Consider the following 21944-nt stretch of genomic DNA (forward strand, 5'->3'; position numbering starts at 1 on the left):
GTAAAACTCTGCAGGGCTGTGGCTCTCCAGGACCGACATTCACCACCACTGATATGGACCCTTGCATGGTGTAAATTACACATTAAAAGCACTGCATAGCCAGAACATACACATTAAGTGAATCATACCTCTCATTTGGATATGACAATATAAACAAGATATTGACAAACAAGATGTGTCAAACAAGTACAATAGACATAAATAAATAAATGGGGGTCTTGAAAAATCTAATGAAACATCCTTTTATGCAACTTTTTTGTCATGGGTAACATAACACAAGACAAAAAGTAAAATTTAATTTCTTATTTAACTGTAGTGTTCAAAAAACTCAGTATTTACAACTCAGTCTGGAGAAATAACGTGAAAGTGCCTGTCTAACATGCAATCTGCTCTCTCATGTGGCATTGGAAAGTCAGGCGCATTCCGTTCAAGTCTCCTCCACATCCTGCATCCAAGCATCCCCTTCAGCTGCCCAAATGCACATTCCACAGTCATGCGTGCACTGTGAATTGTGATCCACGACAGCCTGTAATATGATGAAATAGCTCCCTTTTCTGTTGAAATAGTCCTTAGCATCTTCAAAAGGAGGGGTGATGGGTATATGAGATCCATCAATTACTCCTGCAGAGAGGAAAATCCCACCTGTCCTTAAAGCCTTCAACGATTGCATGGAGCTTCTCTCCTTTAGGCAAATTAATAAACTGTCTTTGCATTTTGCGTGTAGCTACACACACCTCCCAGACAATGTGGTGCACAGTGGCTTTGCCTAAGCGAAACAACTCGGCCAAAGTTTGGAAATCTATGCCAGTTGCAAGATACCACAGAGTAACTGCAATCTTCAGCTCTTTAAAAACAGTTTGACGTAAATGACTTTGTCTTCAGTACAATAGCGGCTGCAATTTCTCGCACAGAACATAAAATGTGTGTCATCCTGACTTCTGGCGCAAGTCCACATCGTTCTGCGAGGTCTTGTGGCTAACAGTGTAGAAACAAAGCAGAGCAGCTGCTCTTCTCGTCTTTTTCTAGTGTCTTATTTTGTGAGGATACAACAGTTGTGTGAGCTTTTTTCATTCGCTGGATTGAAATAAATGAAAAAGCCATCACAATCATAACACATCATAACATCACAAACAACTGGACTGGCATTTAACCTTCCCACTGTAGTTCCGACGAAAGCAGAGGAACCTGCCCATAGACCCTCCCCTCGATTGAATCAGGACAGAAGTGATCAAAAACTGACAAAAAAAATGCATTTAAACGCCAGGTGTAAATGGTAATGTGTCTCCTTTGTCCACTTTGTCGATGAAATAGCATGTTAATACCAGGTGTATACAGGGCCTTTGAGTTGGATGCACTAGATATACAGGAATGCGACCACCGTTTGGGGCCCCATGCTAGGTTGAACAGTAAGTAGTAAGTGTAATGAGCAGGACTGAGGGCAGAAAGGGGTTTCTGGGAGTTGTACCTGTGCTGTCTGCCTCGGGGGAGGACAGACTGAAAGAGCTAGTGACTGGCCAATCACCAGAGGGAGGCAGAGCCTCACCCTGTGAGGAAGTTGGGGTGGAACCTACGATGTGTCCCGAACAAAGCAGGCAAGAATTCAAAGTGGAAATCAGAAAAATAACGTACATAGAAAATCCCCCCAAAAAAGAAACCGAAAGAAAAAAAAACCTACTGCATTCTTAGTGGTTGTATTATGTGAAAAACATTAAGACATTCTAAATAAAAACAGTACTGCAATATGCAACACCTTTTATTCAGAATATATACAAATATTTAACTAGGCATGGTGTTATGGGATTTATTCAGGCTTTATGCTTCAGTTGTCATCTGACAGATCTTTTCTTTGAGGGGAGAAAGAGATCTGTCCTCTTACCTCCACTCCTGTCTCTCAGCAGGTAGCGGTTCACATCCTGAATGTTGGTATTGATGGTGGGCCCACTGGGAACACTCCCTGGGGTCACATTGGGGTCAGTTTCAGGGTCAATATTCTGCAGTCCTTTCCAGGGCACTCCTGGACAGAACTCTGGGGGATTTCATACAAATCAGATCATTTTGAGACATTGTCTGATACACACATTCAAAATGTGAGATTGTCTTTGCGTTTTAACATTTATTCAATCTAGAGACTGACTTCATCAGCTGAAACGGTTTGCCCTAAAAAATTATTATTATTATAAAAGTTAATATTTTAATAATTTAACAACATATTTGTATGTTCACAGTTCTATGATGTCGGCTAATGATCATATGACATGCAGGTAAACTAATAAAATATTTGACCTTTTTTTTCATTTTGATTGTATTTATATTGTTAAATTTGTAAAAATGAATATTAGGCTTGTTGCGATAGTCGGTGTTACCGGTGATACACGGTGTTTAACCCACCTACCGGTCATAGCACTTGACCACCGGCACCGTCCCCATCGTGTTGAAGTTTTAGCCTATAGCGATAAAGCACTTAATTCAGTTAGTGACTACGTGCCTTCGTAATTTAGCGTAAGCGGAACGAGCGCCGCAGTAAAGCAGCAGGTGTCCGATTTCATTTATCATTTGAGGAGAGTGAGGCGAGCTAACTGGCAAAGGATGGCAGAAGATGTGGTTTCAAAGCGAACTGTTGCAATTTAAAATGAAGGTTTTTCGTTTATTGTTTCTCATTTAGCCTATTTATAATTTTTTTTGTACGGTGTATGCAGTTAATAGGCCTACCTCTTTTTTTTAACAGCTTAACGTGAGTTTAATTTTTATATTAGTAAGTGTCCAGTGATTATTCGGGTAGGCTACCTTATTTAACGAAGTTTTTGATGTTCGTTCGTTTCATATTCGATGGTTGTGCGGTGTTTTTTTTTGCTGAAAAAGGCAGGCACTTTATTTAACGAATATTTATAATTATTTAACGAGTCTTGTTTGATACTTGCACGATGTGTGCAGTGGTTCGTTTTGTTAATAAATGCACTTTAAAGGTGTTTCATAAGTGCTTTCGTTTAGTTTTTGCATGGTGTGTTAAGTTATTATTCATTTTGCAATAAAGATGTGTGTAATACAAGCGAGTGTCTTATTGTTTTGTGTATTTTTATTAAGAATAAAATAAATTAACCCATGATTAATTCAAACAAATGCTACTGAATTGCCGCTAATTAAAGTGAAAGTAAATTGAGACGTGTGCACGTCTGCACGACCGCATTTTCGGCCTCCCGAAATCCCCGACACGCAACCCCGGTGACACCGGGATTACCGGTTTTTTTACACGTCGATTAACCGGTGGAAAAAAATCAGTCACCGCAACATCCCTAATGAATATTAATTTTGTTATTTGTATCATACGAAAATGTTTTTGAATGCTGCAAAACCACAGTTTTGGAAACCTTGAACCAAATTAATTTATTAAAAAGAATTATATAAAATAACAGAAAAATATAAAATATTGGATTATTTTAACATTATTACATTTCAAAAAGAAAATATTATTTTGTCAAACAGTGGATTACTTCCATATATAATGTGGTGAACATTAAAGTGCAGATGCTACTTGGTTTGATGTTGTTTTAATCTAGTACAATGACATTCCGTTGTTTAAATAATCTTTATATATTTTTTTTAAATCTATTTTAAATCTGCTTAAAGCTTTCATAAGCCTACTAGTCCAAAGAGATTTTAGAGATGTCAGTTAGTCACCTGGAGGCCAGGTGACATTGGTCCCATTGGAGATCTTGTCATTGGTGTTCTTCCCCTGACCCCAGCTATCATGAGGTGCCAGGGGGCTGGCAGGAGACTCGGAGCTGGCAATCAGATTGTAGGGACTGTAGGAGTCATCCAGTGGGGGCTTACTTGGGGGACCCAGACTAGGGCCTGCAGAGATGGCACCTGTATAATATTGTTGACATGGAAAATCATCATTATCAGGCCTGATATTAACTACTATGCCACATGTTCCCTGATGACTATAAAAGTTATGTGTACCATGCTTGCTAAAGTTAGTCTCCATTGGAGAGGAGTTGCCAGAGAGGTTCTCCATGGAGTTTGGGTGTGTCCACTGTGACAGGCGTGACTGAGGCTGAGGAGAGTCCTTCATGGACAGGCCACCCACCTCCATGCAGTTTACATTCATGTTAGGGTTCAATCCAGCTACAGAGAAGCACATTTGCAAGAATCACTGGGGTTGAGAAAACAACTTTTTTTTTTTTACGACCTATTTTCCCATAAAACATTTGGTTTGATTTGTGAACCGGTTTGACAGACTTATTGGAAAGTATATATATATATATATATATATATATATATATATACACACACACACACACACACACACACACACTTGATTTGATTTATATAAGATTTGCTCACAAACCAATTCTTCTACATCAGTATCTAGCTGATGATAAATTTTAGAGCCAACTAGAAAAAATGTATTCACTATAGTTATGTGCATATGCATGTGCAAGACTTTAAAAATACTGTGGCAATTCCAGATTTACTAGGACTGTGGGAACACTGTATAGAAGAATATTTGGATCTTCACTAGTCGAAGCAAAAAGTGTTGGTAACTCACAAATAGGGTAGGGTGAGGAGTAGTTTGGAGAAGACTGCGGCTCTTTGGTCTGAAGGTCGGAAACAGAGAGGCTGGAGGCTTGGTGATGGGCTGGAAATGAGTCCAGAGCTGATTTGCCTGCGCTGGGATGCAGGCCCGGGTGTGAGGCGGGTGGCTGCTGCTGCTGCTGCTGTTGGTGTTTCATCAGCAGAGCCTGAGCCAGCTGCCGCTGGTGCTGCTGGATCTGTTGCTGCATGTTATTGATTGTACGTGCAACCTGTGAGAAGACATGCTTGTGAGCATAGAACACCTTTTTAGTAGTGTGATGTTAGAACTTAAAAGCAAACACACAAACAAATCAGTATTGAGAATTGTGAGATTTTAATGGCATAAGGGTGACCCTAAGCTGTGGGAAGGAACTGCTCACTTGCTGCTCTTGCTGTCGGATGGGGCCAGAAACACTGCGCTGTGCCTGCAACATCTGCTGCTGAATTTGTAAACGCTGGTACGCCTGCAAGATCCAAGTCACAAGTTGTCATTACAATGAAAATTTTGAAGTGAAATTTTAGCTCTCTGACAAATAAAACACATTCTTTAATTACAGATCAAATAAGATGTCAAAAGACTGGCACTTACCAGTTGCAGCTGATAAAGTTGGTTCAACAGGGTCATATGCTGAGGGTTTATTGGTGAGGTTAAAAGTGCAGGGTTGAGACCAATGTTTTTTGCTGCAAACTGTAAAAGCTGTGCTTGAACCTGTCAGTAGATAAAATTGTCAGATTTCATCACTCACACATATACTCTCAAGTGGTGAAAAACTGTGTGTCACCAAATGCAGTCAGTGTCACAATAAGTCGCTAGACCACAAACGACTGCGTCTGTTTGCACACCTGAGGGCTGAAAAACTGAGGCACTTGAGCGCGTAGACTAGGCTGGGACGAGTTGAGAGGTGGCACTGACGGCTGGGGAGGTGGCTGCTGCTGCAGGGCCCGGGCTTGTGCTGCTCCGCTACTACCAAACACTCCACTCTGCATCTACACAAACACACACAAAACAACTCATTCAGAATTGGACTTTGAGGACATGATCAAATCTGCCATCCCCTCATACTGCCAGTTTAACAATCAAGATATCAGACAGCCAGGTGGTTGATTATTAACAATCCTGAAATACAAAATACACATAGATCCAAATAGACCCACCTGTCTGTTGTTCAAGTTTTGCATCGCAACTCCTAGGCTCTGGCCAGGGAGTGCAGCACTACCCAATGGGAGCTTCAGGCTCGGAGAAGGCATAAACGGTGAGGTTTGGGCATCATCTGCTAGCCCAGCATCCTAAGAAGCAGATAAGTGAATTAATAAATGAGACAAAAGAAATCCAGCACAATGTGAAATCTTCTAGATGCAATAACTAAAATGTACTGACTTGTAATTGTGAGAAGCACATACCTTGTCCAAGTAGGGGGGACGATCTGAGGAGGATTCTTTGGAGATGACTGAAGGCCTGCAGCCCATTGGTTTATTGACTAGGCCGTTGTTGTAGTCAGAGATTCCCATCCCCCGTTTATCAAGTTCGGTCTTCTTCTCCAACAGGGCACCTACAACACAAATAATATTTTAATATAATATTCTAGCAAAGAAGCTCTGAAAGAACTGAAGGTGTAACACCTACTCATGGCCTGATCCAAGTTCATGTTGTTGCTCTTGAGAGCTTCTTCTGCAGGGTCTCTCTGCAAAGGCAAACAAAAACACACAGTAACCACCATTTGTATTAATCCTTATTACAAAGATTGCTTTTAATAATTTAATTATTTTGAGCAATTGGATAATGGATAATGTACAATCAGGCAGTCAGTAGCGTAAAACTAACCCCAGGGACGAGTCAAATATACAGAGGAAGAAATGCTCTTTTATAAAAGATAAGCAGTACTCACAGGGAAGCCCATGTCAGTCAGCTGCTTAATAAGACGATTCATTATCCAAGTATCATCCGGTTTGTTTGGGACTTTTCCCTTTAAAGAAAAACACAGACAGGTGAGTTGCTGCATGACACCTACATTAAACTTAAGTAGTTTCTTTTTCCTTTTTTAACCTTTGGTGGGCCCTTTTTGGGTGGGTTGCCCCAGGAGTTGCAGGAGGAGTTGCTCTCTTGAGATGCAGTGCTGTTCCACATGTCACCCTCATCCTGCTCCCACTGCCCTGCAGACAGGCCCATGTCCTCTCCACCACCCCAGCCATCTTGCATAGATTTGGGGGCTGTATGAACAAAAACACATTATTAAAAGTGTCCATAGTAGAAGCACAGATAAACATTTGCAATTTGTTATGTTCACAAACAACAGAAATAACTAATTTGTTCTTACTGAGATACCAAAACGCATAATCCTGTAGTGCATTATTTACAACAACAGGGGGCCCTGTTGTTACACATTTCAAAGCTCTGATATGGACCATCATTGATTTCCAACACAATTCTACTGCAGCCGAAAAACTGCATTAGATTTTAATTCACAAAATCATGCAACTAAAAATATTTTTACTGAAATTAATAAATAAATGTACATTCATAAAACTAACCAGGTTTGCAGGGGGCAGATCCAGGAGGTCCGTTGCCTCGACCATAGACCTCAGGGCCATTATCACCCCAGCCACCTTGGGGTTTACCCCATGCTGAAGTGCCATTGTCCACACTTGCTGCAGGGGTGGCTGGCTCTCCCCATGAGGGCTCAGGTTTTGAATGGACATTTGTCGTCTCGCCCCATCCTGCAAAAGAATACAGCAAAAATCAGGACAAGTGAGCTTTTAGTTTTCACTGCATAATACGCCATATACTACATGCCCTTGAGGCTGGCAACATGTAGTATATACAGTCTGGTCTAAAAGTTTATTTTTCTATTTTGCGTTTTTCCTTCTACAAATAATATTATTAGCATAACAATTGGGAGTACAAAGTTAATTAAAAAATTAAGATGAATTTCACAATTTATTCATTTTGAAACTTTTATTTTAATGAAGTTTTTCTACAAAAACAAGTCACTTTGTGGGATCCTCCGTCTTAAAATGAAATAATAAGCAGTAATATTAAATGTCTGTTTAGTTGTTGGCACAAGGGAGATGCGAGGATGCCATGTAAAATACAGCTTTGGCAAAGGGACTGCAAAGCTACACACAAACAGCAGAGGGCGTTGAGTTTGTTCCAAGTATCTTGCTGGGGCCTAGTGATGCTCCCCACAGATGGCGACCCAACTCTAATTACATACTTCCTCCTGGCTCAAACACTATGCTGAACTACACTTGCAGACAAAATGTAAACACTATTCTGTTGACTTGATTTACGTGAACATTTCTATTTGTTCTGCTAGCGTGTTCTTTTAGCATGATCTGTCAGTTTTTTTCTTCACTTGTATGCCGAAATAAACAAAAATAGAGTGATACATTTTAACCAGTTAAAGGTCATTAACAGTGTATGTTAAAGTAAAAAGTATTGTTTCTTACCTGGATTCATAAGGGTTGTTCTATTGTGAGTTGGCCCTGTTTGATGTGGGACAGCGTTATCAGGGGAAATGTGATTATTGTTTGAACTTGGCCCTCCATGGCTGTGGGTCTGCATGGGAGGCTGGTTATGGTGGGGATGATGATGATGGTTGTTGGGTACACTGTTGGCATTGCCAGGTCCTGGTTTGCCTTGCATTCCAGGGTTATTCCTGTCCCAGAGATTGACTGTCTTGTTGTAACTGCTTGGGTCACCCCAAGCTGAGGTACCGTCATCGATCTCCATCTTACGTCGGATGGAGTGTGGAGAGGGCTCCTCCCATCCAGTGGGCTCTCCAGTGTGGTCAGGTTTAGCACCTCCACCATTTCCTCCTGCCCATCCAGAGCCACTCTGCTTTACAGAGTTAGGACCTCCCCAAGAACCCATGTTTCCACTACCACTATTGCCACTGGTGCCCTCCTGGGGCTTGTTATTCCATCCTTGTGATGGCACATTGGAGTGTTGTGCGTCTCCCCAGTTTCCTCCTATTCCTGGAGTAGGCTTTCCCCATCCTCTGGAGCTCTCATTCCAGCTGGTACCCTCTCCCTCCCAGGTAGAGCTGGTGGGACCATTTTTCTTTCCATCTCCAGATTCACCCCATTCTCCTCCAGGCCTGCTTACTCCACTAGGTCCATTGCCCCATCCTTGAGAAGTTTTGGGCACATCAGTCCAGCCCTGTGGTTTGGTTTTCGCGTGACTGTCTTCCCATGTAGGAGACTTTTCCTCTGAACCCCAAGTCTGACCACTTTTCTGCAGGTTGCCACCTGAACCTCCAGCTGGGTTACTGCCCCAACTTCCAGGACCACTGGAAGGTTTCTTGTTGCTGGTAGGATCTGCCCAACCAGAGCTAGCCTGGGGTGATGGCATGGCTGTGCCCCATCCAGGTGCAGCTCCACTGGGGCAGGGACCCTCATTCTTGCCCCCAGAGTCAGGTCTGGATGTAGTGCCAGAGTTTGGGTTGGCACTTCCAGAAGTTGGTGGTGGTCCTACATTGGCTGCATTTGAGGATGAGCCCCAGGCTTCAGTTCCAATGTCATTCTTACAGTTGGAACGTGCAGCTTCTTCGGTCTCCCAAGCGGTGTGCTGACGCACTGGTGTTTGTCCCCAGCCTGTGTTACACAGAACCCGAGGGTCCATATCCTGGGCAGGCAGAATAGGGGGGGCCTCATCTGTTGATGAGCGGACCCTCCTGCGAGGATGACATTCCATGCTGTCACTGCTTCCGTCACTGGCTGGGGCATTGGCCCCACGGACCCAAGAGTTTAGCGGCTGTTCTTGGGTGGTAGAGCTTGTGGAATCCCATCCTTTGGCCTCAGTGTTGGAATGCTTACCCCAGTCTCCAGTTGAGGCAGTTTGTCCCCATCCAGAAGTGCCCGAGGCCCCTCCTTGTCCCCAGCTGCTCCCTGAGTCCCAACCAGAGTCTTTTGAGCCACCACCAGACTTGGCATCTCCATTACCCCAAACAGGTTCTTCATCCCCGTTGACCTGTGAGGCTCCTCCTGAATTTTGAACAAACGAGCACATGCCTGGAGGTCCAACTCCCCAGCTAGGCAGGCTATGGCCAGGGCTTCTGGGCTCTTGCTTAGTGTGATTTGGTCCATCAGTGTTAAGGTTCTGAGGTTCAGAGCTGAAAGACACATTCGTGGATGGGGTGGAGTGTGGCTCTGAGGAGTCACTGGGCACAATGCTACCCCACGTGGTGTTGCCACTGCCACCACTACCTGCAGAATTTCCATTGGCACCACCTATACTGCCACTGCTGCTAGGGCACTGACTGGGCAGAGTGCCCGGTGGGCTACAGAGATTAGGAGGAGGAAGGTTGCTTTCTCCAGAGCTGCCACCACCCATACCGGTCCCTTTATGTCCCAGAACTGGCCAGGCAGAGGGGTTGGCGTTGGGGTTTAAGTTCAAGTTAAAGTTAGAGGAGCCCCAACTCCTGGTTCCCACTGATGTGCTGGAGACTTCATTCTTCACTTCTCCTCCAGTGGCAGGAGACGGACCAGAGCCCCAGCCTCTGCTGGCCCCACTCTGACTAGAGAGTAGACCTCCTGAGTGGCTGGCATTGGCTTTGCTGGGATGATTGGCGGAGAAATGGCCTTGCTGGCCAGCTCCTGTGGCCATGCTCATTCTGCTGATGTCACTGATACTTTCAGTGTCTAAGGGGCATCCTGCAAGGGCGTGGCTTTCTTTGCTTGAAATGGAAGGCCACGCCTCCGTATCGTGCTTGTCAATAATCAGTGGATCCCAGCCGCTGCAACTGTTGGTAGGGGCTGTAGTGGCTCTGCGATTGGGGGATATATTCTCATACTGGGCTGCCAGGCCACTCTGTGGGGGCAGCTCTACAGAAAAAAAGAGAAGGAAAAAGAGAAACTATTGAAATAATGTGCATATGACCTATATTAATATCATTCACTCATATGACCACTCAACACAATTTAGTTTACATGTTATGATAAAATACATTATATGTATAAATGCAATTAGATGAAAAATCTATTTGAAACATTCATCTAAATGACCATTTACTGCCAGATTTGGCTAGATCGATCAAAACATATTTTTTCTTGGCTTGCTTTAAGAAAAATTATGCTTTACATCAGCATGGTAGCTATTGTCATAACTTACGTAAATAAAAATGTATAATATAGCTTAATAAAAATGCAGCAGTAACAGCATGTTGGTTTACATGTATATGCTTGCCTGGAGTCATTTTTCACTGCTGTCACCGCAAAGCCTTGCTTCTCACAACCACAACCATCTCCCTCTGCTGGACTGACAGATTACAACCACAGACTTTGCTTTCAAAGAAATATGTTCATTCTAAATATGACACATTGATAACAACACTGAAACGGCACAAATGCCTACAGATGGACACCAGGATCCTGTTGTGTTAATTAGTTGGCAACACTGCCCAGCCCATTGGCACTCGCTCAACTCTGTTGTTGTTGTTTTTGTGTGGGTTTACATGCGCAGACACTGCTCATTCTGTGTCAGATCTGCGCAAAGTGGCAGTGCCTGTGCACACCAGGCTTTCTGTCACCATCCATGGAAAAAAGCACTTTTAACTAAAGATAAGAAAAAAGGAGTCTAATGAAAGTATTTCTAACACAAATGCTGTCCTTCTGTAGAGCCACTGCGTAGTAAAGGACGCCATTTTATCAAATCTGAACTGAAGCCAAAAAAGCTGCCATCAACATCTTACAGTGTCTCGCTGAAGAAAGCTTATCAGATGAGCGCAGCAAACCTCTGCCCTGCATTAATCTCTAACATGCAATGCAATAGCTTCAGGGATTTGCGTTTTATTTGCAGTTATATGAATGCTACGCTTCCAGCTCAAACAGCAGCAGTACAGCAGAGAGCAAAGCAAGGGAAAAGCCTGTTATCAGAGCATGGAGGATCGTACTATGAGGTTGGAGGGGGCAGGTTTGCAGAGAAGTGGAAAAGTACCTGAAGAGAGATGTCGCCCGACCATCCTGAGAGAAGTGCAATGCTGCGTGCAGAGCGCTGGCCATCCCTGTTACAATATGTCTGCTGCTCGCGAGGCTTCTGAGGTTCATATTTGAAATGCTGCCAAGGAGCTGCAGCTTAGTACGCGAGCGACCGCCCCGTTCGTCCTACACGGCTTCGGCAGGATCCGATCTCTGTTCCCTCAAGCGGGCTTTATTTATATCTACCTCTATTCCTGATTTGGAGAGGAGACTCTCTCGTGAGGGAGGGGAAAATGGGGTTGCATGGGAGTTGAAGGTTAAAGCCAAGAGCATTCCGTTGTGCCATTAGGAAGGAGGAAAAACAAAACAAAAAAAGGGTTTCCTTTTCTTGTGTGCCCCTCTTCTCTTTTATGCTTTCAAACTGTCACAAAACATTTAGCCGAGACCATTCAGACTGCAATTAGCACCGCTGCTCACAATAGAGCAAGCTGAATAGATGCACAAAAGCAAGCCAGCCTCAGAGCATAGGCTGCAATGCAAGGACTGTGCAAACACAGAAACACACACACGCACAGCTCCCTGTCATACTGGCTGATTTCAAAGATAGTTTTTTTTGTAATACTTAAAGTACAGTGGGTGTGTGAAGTTGAAGCTCTGCATTTCATAGGTGCGGTCCCAAGTTTAGAGGAAAACAACACTTGAATGGCTGAATGGGAAACAGGATAAACACACCAAATGAGGCTCACATGGAGGTGGGCAGGTGGCCAAATTTCTGCGCAGATTGTGCCCATGCTTTAATGATGCAGAGGAGAGAGAAAAACGACTGGAAAGCATGCATGCTGGGAGGAAAGAAGGGATGGCCCCAGTATTGGAGAGATAGAAACACTGGAAACGAGATGAACACTTACAAAAGCACACTAGCTCTTGGCATCAAGGAAGGCATTGTTTACAAATGATCCCAGCACCTCCTATACACACAATATGCCAAAGTCCAAAGAGAACAGACTCTTATTATACTCCAACTCAAAGCCAGGTTTTCCAGCCAAATATGCAATGATGTAATCAAAGCCTCATTATTAATTATTCCCTTGCCTGCAAATTACCCTTTTATGGAAACCTCAAACAAGTAAATCTAAATGCTGGCTTTGGGTTTCACTACCTAAACAGTTATTGATTGGTTTTGTTTGTGTCTCTATGTAGTAACTCTTAATAAGGCTCATCAGCCTAAGAGTCAGAGTGCCAGAGTACCGAACAGGCAGCAAGAAGGAGTTTACCATCCCTTGTTGGAGACAAATTAGTCCAGACAATTGCTGGACCAATTTCTCCCCAGTGAATATTGAGCACTACAAACATCCAAGGACATAGCAACACCAACTATACTCAGATTTCTTTCTAAAACAGCAGAACCTGCTTAGAAACACTGAAGAACAGCCTTTACAATCATTATACGAAAGATGATGAAGATAGTTTATCCTCTAATTAATTAAATAGTTTGTTATAGGACTGCACGATTAATCAAATGTGATTGTCATTTGTATCTTGTCAGTTAAGCCGGTTCTGTGATTAGTAGTAAATCTCTAGCACGTGCTTTCAAACGGAGTAGCATTTATTACACAGAGCCGTAGTTCACTGACAAGCTATGCAAAACCGCGTTCATAATCGCAGATGATTTAATTGTGGGATTATAAAATAGAAGAAATCGTTCTGCGATTATGAAAGCGGTTTGTGTAGCTTATCAGTGAACTACAGCTCTGTGTAGTAAATTCTGCTCCATTTGAAAGCAGGTAAAAATACCACATTTAATAATGTTTTTACAATTTTTTACTGATAAACTATATATTGCCGTAGTCGTGTGTTTATTAGTCACGTTGAATTGACAAAAGCAGTTAAATATTCAGTTTATTCAGCAACCGTTATAGACATTTCCTGTGTTTCTTCTGCGAGGCATATTTGGAGTTTCAGCGAGAGATCGCCCTCTGGCCTTTAGATGGATATTTACTGCTGATCATAGAACCGTGCTTCACGGAAAGATATGCATAACAATCTCAACTTCTGACTAATCGCGATTCATCTTTAGAGTTTTCTTTTTATTTTACTTGGTAATGTAAGTACTTCTTTCAGTTATTTAGAAACTTTTAGTTAGTTGCCAAGGCAACATTTCTAATTATTATTTTTTTTTTTACGTTTAGGCTATATAACATTTATTTCATCTCAGCTGAATTTCAATTAACAAAAGCCTTTTTTAGACACTCTTAAGATAGACACAGCTAATACATTGGAATGTTTAGATCTGCATCTCTTTATCTTTTAGAATAACTTTTAATTATATATTTCTCAAACGATTTAATAACAATAGGAGACATTTAGTTATGACAACAAAGCATAACAGAATTAAATATTACAATGCATTTTACTAGTTTTTCAGAGATAAATCTTAAGTCTCTCAACCCCTGCTTTCTATTTCATACCACTGCAATCTGCCTCACTGTTTTAACTAAAAATATGTATACTGTATGAATCGAAGCATAAACTATAGCCAAGAAAACAGCACCATATACTGCACACGTTTGTATGCATTCATGTACAAATAACCAGCAGTGGTACCGTGGGGCGAAGAACAAGGGGCTTTGCTGACGTTGCCATTTGTCAGTTGCAAAGACACTTGGTGGGAGAATGCGGGGAGGAGCTAGCATAAATAAGGGCCTTATGCAACAACCATCAGTCTTGATGTACTACACCACGCTCCCGCTCATTCACGGCAGGATGTGACATCAGGAACAGGCAGACACTGGGCAACCACCTGCACTGGACAGCAGGGGGCGACTTCAACAGATGATAGCATAACTAAAACAGGCATAAGAACCCAACAGCTAATCAAGAAGAGGCCAAAAAATGGCATAAATAGAGCATTTTATTGTTATAGTTTGCTGACAAATCCTATTTTCTGGATCCCAATGCCTGCATCTGCAAACCAAAGAAAATGGGAGCTAGCCATTTTGGCATAAAAGCAAACTAGTCTGCCAGAATATTTTTTCTTACTCTGGGAAAAGAGAGAGGCTTCATGCCATTGTACTTGGGGAAGTCCTCATTATTATTCCCTGAACTGGGCCCTCTCAGTCCGGTCAACTTTACTTCCTAGTCACAACAGTGTTGGTGTTGATAGGATGCATGTAAGTGTGTGTGGGTGTGACAGGAAATGAGAAAGAGCGAAAGTTTTTGTGGCTGGGACCAGTGCCAGCACTCAGGTCTGTTTGGTGGCTTGGGGCAAGAGAATACAGGACTCACTGAGGCAAACAGGCCCATAATGAGCTGTTAATTCCCCTACAACAGCAGGCCTGGAAGTTGTAATGCACTCCACAGAGCAGCTGGCCATACTGAGCAATGTAAACCTCGAAACGACATGCAGAAACAAATACACTAGACCTTAAAGGTGAAGTGTGCAATGCATGTGCCTCTTGCATCAACAAACACTAATGCAAAACAACAACTGTATTCAGATAGGCTAGCTGTTTGAAATGATGCCCCCAAACCCTCTAATATACCAATCCAGCATACTGATCTCTGCCCTGGCCTGAAAGACAGTGAATACTGCTGACGCAAACTGCTGTCTGCTCAATCACACCACAAGGACAGAAATGATGTGATAAGAGACTTTATAACGCCGAGATGCTCCACTGATACATTTATGAATGAAAGAAATCACACCACTCAATATGACGATGTTCGATGTTACAGTTTGTTTAGATTTAGAATACACATTTACTTGCATGGCAAAAGCTTACGTGCTTGTGCTTATAAATATGGCCACTGAGGAAACTGACTGGCTTCAATCAACTTCACTTTAATTGTAACCAAAAATGTTTAGACATTCTAAAAATAATCATCTAACTACTCTAAAATGCTGATTTAGGTGATCAAGTAACATTTATTATTAATGTTGAAAACAGTTCTGCTTGTGCTGCCTAAAGTTTTTGTGGAAAACAACTTTTTTCAGGATACTAAAAAAATAAAATAAATGGAACTGCATTATAAAAAAAAGAAGAAAAAAACATTTGTAACATATAAATTATAAATGTTTTACTATCACTTTTGATCAATTTAATGCATACTTTCTAAATAAACAATACTTTTCATGAAAATTCTTACTGACCCTAGTGGTGGGCGGTATGGCCAAAAATGCATATTACGGTATTTTTCTAAATTATATCCGTTTCACGGTACATGACGGTGTTTATTTCTTTTTTCTATGCATGACCGAGTGTAAACCACATTTTCTACTAATTGAGAGAGGAAAGAGGCTACTACAGTTGACTTGGAATGCCTATTTTATACTGTCATGATGAGGGAATATTGTAGAAAAATCCACTCTAAATAGTGACGAAATACGACCCATTAATACATGTTAACCAAGAGTCATTCTCACTAATAATCACAACATCGTCTGATAAAACCAGCATGCATGTACAGTAGATGCATGTTGAACAGCTATGCGGTGGTCTTTTATTACTTTTTTTGTCTCATGCAGCGCACTGCCTGAATCTGAGTAACAAAAAAAAAAATTATAATACTACAAACAAAAAGAGTGCATAATATTAACAGAGAAACTATAATCCTATTTATAATTCCAAACAGTCAGTTAGAAACAGGTGCTTGGAAACGCAGTTTTGTACTTATTAATTGACAAGTCGGCTGCGGTAGGGCCAGAGGTGGGTAGTAACAAGTTACATTTACTTTGTTACATTTACTTGAGTACATTTTTTGGGTAACTAATACTTTTGGAGTATATTTAAAGATACTTCTACTCTTACTTAAAGTACATTTTTAGTGAAAAAACTCGTACTTTTACTTCGTTACTGTGGGCGACGCTTCTCTCGTTACTTTATCTTAATGCAATACAAGTTATAATTGCTTCAGTTTATTCCAAAAGTGCCGTCTACTTTTCGCTGGGCAATGAGCAATGCCCATTCATGAATGATTCATTCTTTTGAGTTAATTCTGTTCAAAGGCTTGATCAAACCAGTTGGCAAACCAGCATTGAATTGGTTCACGAATCAGTTTGAATGATTCGTTCAGTTCCCTGCTGAGCAGTCTGAAGCGGTTCTCACTCAGAGATGTAACAGAAAGAGCGTTGAAGACGTGGCTTTGCATCTACACTCAACTGAAAGCAAATCTGCAAAGGCTATTGTTTGCTAGCATTGAAGATCTTTATTAGATGAACACCACGTGTGATGTCTATGGTTCAGGTGTAGATAGGCTACATTCGATTACAGTACATGATACCACTATGATATAAGTTTGTTGTACGTGTAACTTCTACATTAAATACAATATTATTTTTACATTAAACAAGCTATCACAGAGTATGAAATAAATACCCTCCAAACCTGCGTTAGCTCTGTTCCAGGAGGAATGCCTTTGCCTAGACACAATTAATATTCATATTTCCACAATATTTAGGCTTGCATTAAGTTATTTATTTGTTAACATTTTGCAAAACAGACAGAAGAAGATCCGTCAGTGCATTTGGTTCATTATGTTCAGATGTTCGGTAACTTAGTCGTCATGTGAAGAGTTTTCACTCTTCTCTGTGTCAGAGGTTATTTATACATATATAATACATAACTAATATACTTTCAAATAGGGATATGCCGGTATCAAATTTTCCTGTTGCGGTTCATTGATAATGCTTTTATCACGGTATACGGTATTATCACGGTATTGAAATTGTTTTAAAAAGTGGTCATAATACAGTAGAACAGGTTAAATTACTTTTTTTTCTTATAACAAAAATAACTAAACATTTAAAACAATAAAGCAATACAGAAAAATATATAAAAGTTAAATGTTTTACACATTAAAGTGCAAAAGAACTATAAAACCAATAGGTATCACTTTACAGTAAGACCTCATTAGTTAACCTTAGTTAATGCATTAACATTCAAGGCAAGGCAAGTTTATTTATAGCACATTTCATACACAATGGTTATTCGAAAAGTAAAAAAAAAAAAAAAAAGTCATGACGAAAAATAATGACAAAAATAAAACAAGCAATTTAAGAACTTGAAAATGAAAATGATTTAAAAATAGACTTAAAATGAATTTAAGACAGTTTAAAAATAGAAAATGATTTTACATAAAATACAGTGCAATACATAAAATATAGTGTAATCAGTTCGGACATCGCATAGTGCTCATTCAATAAATGCACAGCTAAACAATGAGCAATAGCTACATTTGATATAGAAGTTATTAATCTTTGTTAAAAAATACAAGTCTTAGTTCATGTTAGCTCATTAAATAACACAGTTGCAACTTTCAATTTTAACAATGTGTTATTAAATATTGGAATACCTAAGATTAATGAATGTTCAGAATAATTTTTTTATTGGCAGTTTATGTTAACTAATGAAGCCATAATGTAAAGTGTGAATGAACAATAAAAGATCAAAACACTTTCAAACAATATCTAGGGCATTTGTAGTCCAGATTTAAAAAAAAAAATGAATGTTTGAAGATAAATAGCCTATTAAGTCTAAATATTTCAGTAGTTGGCACTGTAATAAACACCATAGGGAAAACACAAATCGGAATGGTTATTTAAGATTATTTTTATGTTTACAGGGTAAGGCCTGCATTTAGCGCCATCTGCTGTCAGAGAGTGAATGTGCTTCCATTCAGCGTGTCTCTCACGTGTTCCTCCATGTGCTTCTCATACGTGCTTGTTTACATCAGAGCGCACTAGCTCTTTCAAGCAGCATACAGCGATGTTGTGCATCTTAAGCAGCTGATGGGAATAATATTCTTAAAATGCATTCCAAATTCTGAATAATTTGTAATGTATATTTATTCACGGTATTTAGAAGTGACCACGATAACAATATCATGCATATTAATCACCTCAATATATCACATTACCGAATACCGGCACAAGTCTACTTTAAAACATAATTTATTTCAGTGATGCAAATCAAAACTTTCATCAGCTGTTGCTCCAGTCATGATCCTTCAAAAAATAATTCTAATATATTGATTTATTACCAGTGCTGGAAACAGTTTTGCAGCTTAATATTTTTTTGAACGTGACATTTTGTTAAGGATTATTAGATGAATAGAAAGCTAAAAAGAACATCATTTATAGTAAATCAACATATTGGAATGATTTCTGAAGGATTATGTGACACTGAAGACTGGAGTAAAGGCTGATGAAATAAATATATTATATATATATATACACATACACACACACACACATACACTACATAAATTTTATCTATATATCTAAATAAAAATAGACTAGATATACAGTATATGTATATAGTTCTTCAGCTTCAGTTTCAGAACTTTTACGCTGAGTAACACATACAGCCATGTCCTCTCAGACACGTCACGAACATTAAACAACACTGGTATTGCAGTATTTTAAAAATTCATATCATAAGAAAAATAAACACCGGTTTTCGGTATGAACCAGTAAACCGCCCAGCACTAACTGACCCCAAACTTCTGAAGTTTAGTATGTATAGCTGTTCTAGAATTCACCAATATTTAGAAGAAGTACATAGAAGAAGGACACAAAATAGTATATAGAAAATAATCACACAAAAGATACGAGCAAAATGAATACAGCCTCTGTGCTGTTGCTGCTGCTGGCTTGGAGCAGAGCTGTGGGTCAATCGACTGCATTCCAGCGGCTTCCTGTAAAAACACACACTCATACAGAAAGCTGGGAGATCTTATTACTCGTTGGGCTCCCAATGTGCGTTAAATAACATCCAGCGGAACCACAGCTCAGTGCACGTGCCGGCACTTTTGGGTAAAACATTCCAAAAAGCAAACTCAACCAGGAGAAAGAGAGAAGAGAGAGAGAGAGAGAGAGAGAGAGAGAGAGAGAGAGAGAGAGAGAGAGAGAGAGAGAGAGAGAGAGAAGAATGAAAATAAATGCAAGTGTATGTGAATTTTTAAAAAGCATCATAATGCATTTTGGGGACTGCCATCCATGCAATGCAGTTTTAACATAAATAAGCCATCTTAAATAATAATGCTATTATTGCTTCTTAACCCTTAGGGGTGCGAATCACAAGGATTTTAAAGATTCCTGTTCCAGTTACCATTACGCCCAACATTTCTTCTTCCTTAACGGCTCCATTATCAGCTAGTAGTTCTTTGAATAATAATTATTTGGTGAAAAGAAATGCCACTGCATTACTAAATAATGAGGAAATTCCAAAAATAAATAAAATAATTCTTGCAAAAGTTGTCTTTATTTAAAAGACTTTTTGATGACTTTAGTTTATCATGAGGTTATGCATTAACAACACTAAACAAAAAAGTAGACCATTTATTCAATTATTTTCATAAATACTGCTATGTGAGCAGCTAGACAGTAACTATACTGGTTTAAGTCTCTCAGTACGATAAAAGCTGTACATGGTTGATTCAATAAAAAGAAAAGACTCAACAGATTCACTCATTTAGGAATTGGACTACACTAGTCACATGGTATTGTTCTGATTCACTAAAAAAAGGAGCCCATACAAGTCATTTGTTCGGAATCAGACTACAGTGATTGCGATTGTGTGGTTTTGCTTCACTACAAAGAGTCGTCTTCACTGAGTGCCTATTAGGGCTTCACAATTATGACAAAAATCATAATTGTTGATTATTCCCTTGAAATTGTAATTGCAATTATTAATTACGAATATCACAATTTACATTGAATGACGTTTATATTACAGTTGATTCAACTGCATGCCGTATTTTTATATGAAAATAATCCAAAAAACTGAAAAACCTTTAGTGCTTTTCTATAGTATTAAGCCTCAAATGTCAAATATACATCGGATTGGGTTCTTCTTTAAATTATATAAAAAAGTAAACATATAAATGGTATTATAACGTTATACTAATATGTAAACAATGAAAAAACCCTTAAGAAAACATAGAAAAAAAACATATCTTAAGTGTGCAGAATAACAAATGTATTTGAACAATTAATTGCCGCCTTGAACGATTATGAAATTGTGGCATCCATAATTGTAATCGCGATTAGAAATGCAATTAATTGTGCAGCCCTAAGTGCCTATGATTCCTAAAAATATGATCTAGGAAGACAGTTTGACAGAAATAAGGAACAGGGCTCTGATCTTGAGCAGAGAACAACACATGATTCCTTCAGACCACAAATAAGAGCCAATCAGTACTCTGGGAGGGGAGAAGAACAGTCCATGAGCCAGCCCATTTTTGTGCCATGCCAATCAAAGGAGACTCCTTCTGAATCACGCACATTTACTGTAAGCTGTGAATCACCCCTGCCCACAGAGCTGATCATCTGCCATCTCTCCCTTTTCCTTTCTAACTCGTTCTTTCGCTCTGCCACTGCAACAAAGCAGCCACAGGCACACAGCAGAAGATTGCCAAGTCCACGTACAAACTACAGCAATCTTGGCACACGCCTCCAAACACAGGAAGTAGCAAAGCACAACTCAGCAAGACCGTTTCTCTCCATCTAGCCTTCTTTGCCTGCAAAACACAGACAGCAAATAAAAAAGAAAAAAGAAAAAACGCATCCACAACTACCTACTGCACATGCACACATGAATAAGCTCAAACAGCAAACATAACAAACAGACCCTGATTAAATGTCAACAGGAGATTTCAACAAGACACTGTCTGTGATGAACAAATTAGGCCATTTACTACCTACTGAACCACATCTATTGCAGCACATTAATAAGGGGCTGTTCACATAAAATGTCATTTTACATTTCACTAGTTTTCCAGTGTTTTTCTATGTAAATAAGTGTGAGACCAACGTCTTTGACATTGTGGTCTGCGTAGGCCTGCCACGATAGTCGATAAATCAATTAATCGCACGATATAAAAAATGAGCTTGCTAATATTTTCGGCCGCGATAATTAAAAAAAAAAATTATTTAAAAAATGTAGCATGTAATAATGTGGGGTTAGTCTGGAGCGCAACCTGTGGACAGCCCGCAGTAGAAAACACCCTTTCCGATGGCACAGATGTCCCGGGAATAAAGAGATAACGTTTCGCTAGAGTGGCCAGCTTTGGGAAGCGCCTTTCATTTGCGTGCGTCTCAAGTGATACAGCATTGTACTTGCACTACTGCTTTATTTTAATACCGCGTAGCATATTTTGCAAGTAACTTCGTTGCCCTTTCTGTCGAAATGGGCCTACTTTTTGCTCGCTTCATTTGGCTTGCTCAGCTAAATATGTCTGTAGGCGTGTGGTTGCGTGCGTCAACGCACCCAGTGAGTTCACACACACACACACACACACTGCGCGTGTCGTTTTCTCCTTCTTTCCAAATCGCTCGGGCAGTTGCGCTCCTGAGGCGTCTGTCATTGCTATGCATCAACCAGCTGCGATCTCCATTACAACAAGGACATTTCAGTAATGGATTTCCACCACCGAAAACCCTTGCTGTAACTCTG

The 21944-nt window shown here is 40.3% G+C and overlaps 1 protein-coding gene across 4 annotated transcripts in view; it reads right to left on the bottom strand.

Annotated features, from left to right (window-relative positions):
• Nucleotides 1-21944, bottom strand: part of LOC132147446 (trinucleotide repeat-containing gene 6C protein-like) — a 62915-nt gene that overhangs the window by 9914 nt on the left and 31057 nt on the right. For 2 of the 4 annotated variants that reach the window (XM_059557078.1, XM_059557077.1), the window contains exons 5-18: nucleotides 8023-10398; nucleotides 7105-7290; nucleotides 6620-6783; nucleotides 6462-6539; nucleotides 6200-6257; nucleotides 5977-6125; nucleotides 5731-5862; nucleotides 5419-5562; nucleotides 5165-5284; nucleotides 4956-5039; nucleotides 4550-4805; nucleotides 3961-4125; nucleotides 3676-3864; nucleotides 1877-2026 (exon numbers count right to left, since the gene is read on the bottom strand). In XM_059557078.1, coding sequence (XP_059413061.1) covers nucleotides 1877-2026; nucleotides 3676-3864; nucleotides 3961-4125; nucleotides 4550-4805; nucleotides 4956-5039; nucleotides 5165-5284; nucleotides 5419-5562; nucleotides 5731-5862; nucleotides 5977-6125; nucleotides 6200-6257; nucleotides 6462-6539; nucleotides 6620-6783; nucleotides 7105-7290; nucleotides 8023-10398 — 4251 coding nt within the window. Of the gene's footprint in view, nucleotides 1-1465; nucleotides 1568-1876; nucleotides 2027-3675; nucleotides 3865-3960; nucleotides 4126-4549; nucleotides 4806-4955; nucleotides 5040-5164; nucleotides 5285-5418; nucleotides 5563-5730; nucleotides 5863-5976; nucleotides 6126-6199; nucleotides 6258-6461; nucleotides 6540-6619; nucleotides 6784-7104; nucleotides 7291-8022; nucleotides 10399-11509; nucleotides 11978-21944 lie in introns of those variants that run through there. The other 2 variants (XM_059557079.1, XM_059557075.1) reach the window with 2 other exon arrangements.

The sequence above is a fragment of the Carassius carassius genome, chromosome 1 (genome assembly GCF_963082965.1).
Source record: "Carassius carassius chromosome 1, fCarCar2.1, whole genome shotgun sequence".
Lineage (NCBI taxonomy): Eukaryota > Metazoa > Chordata > Actinopteri > Cypriniformes > Cyprinidae > Carassius > Carassius carassius.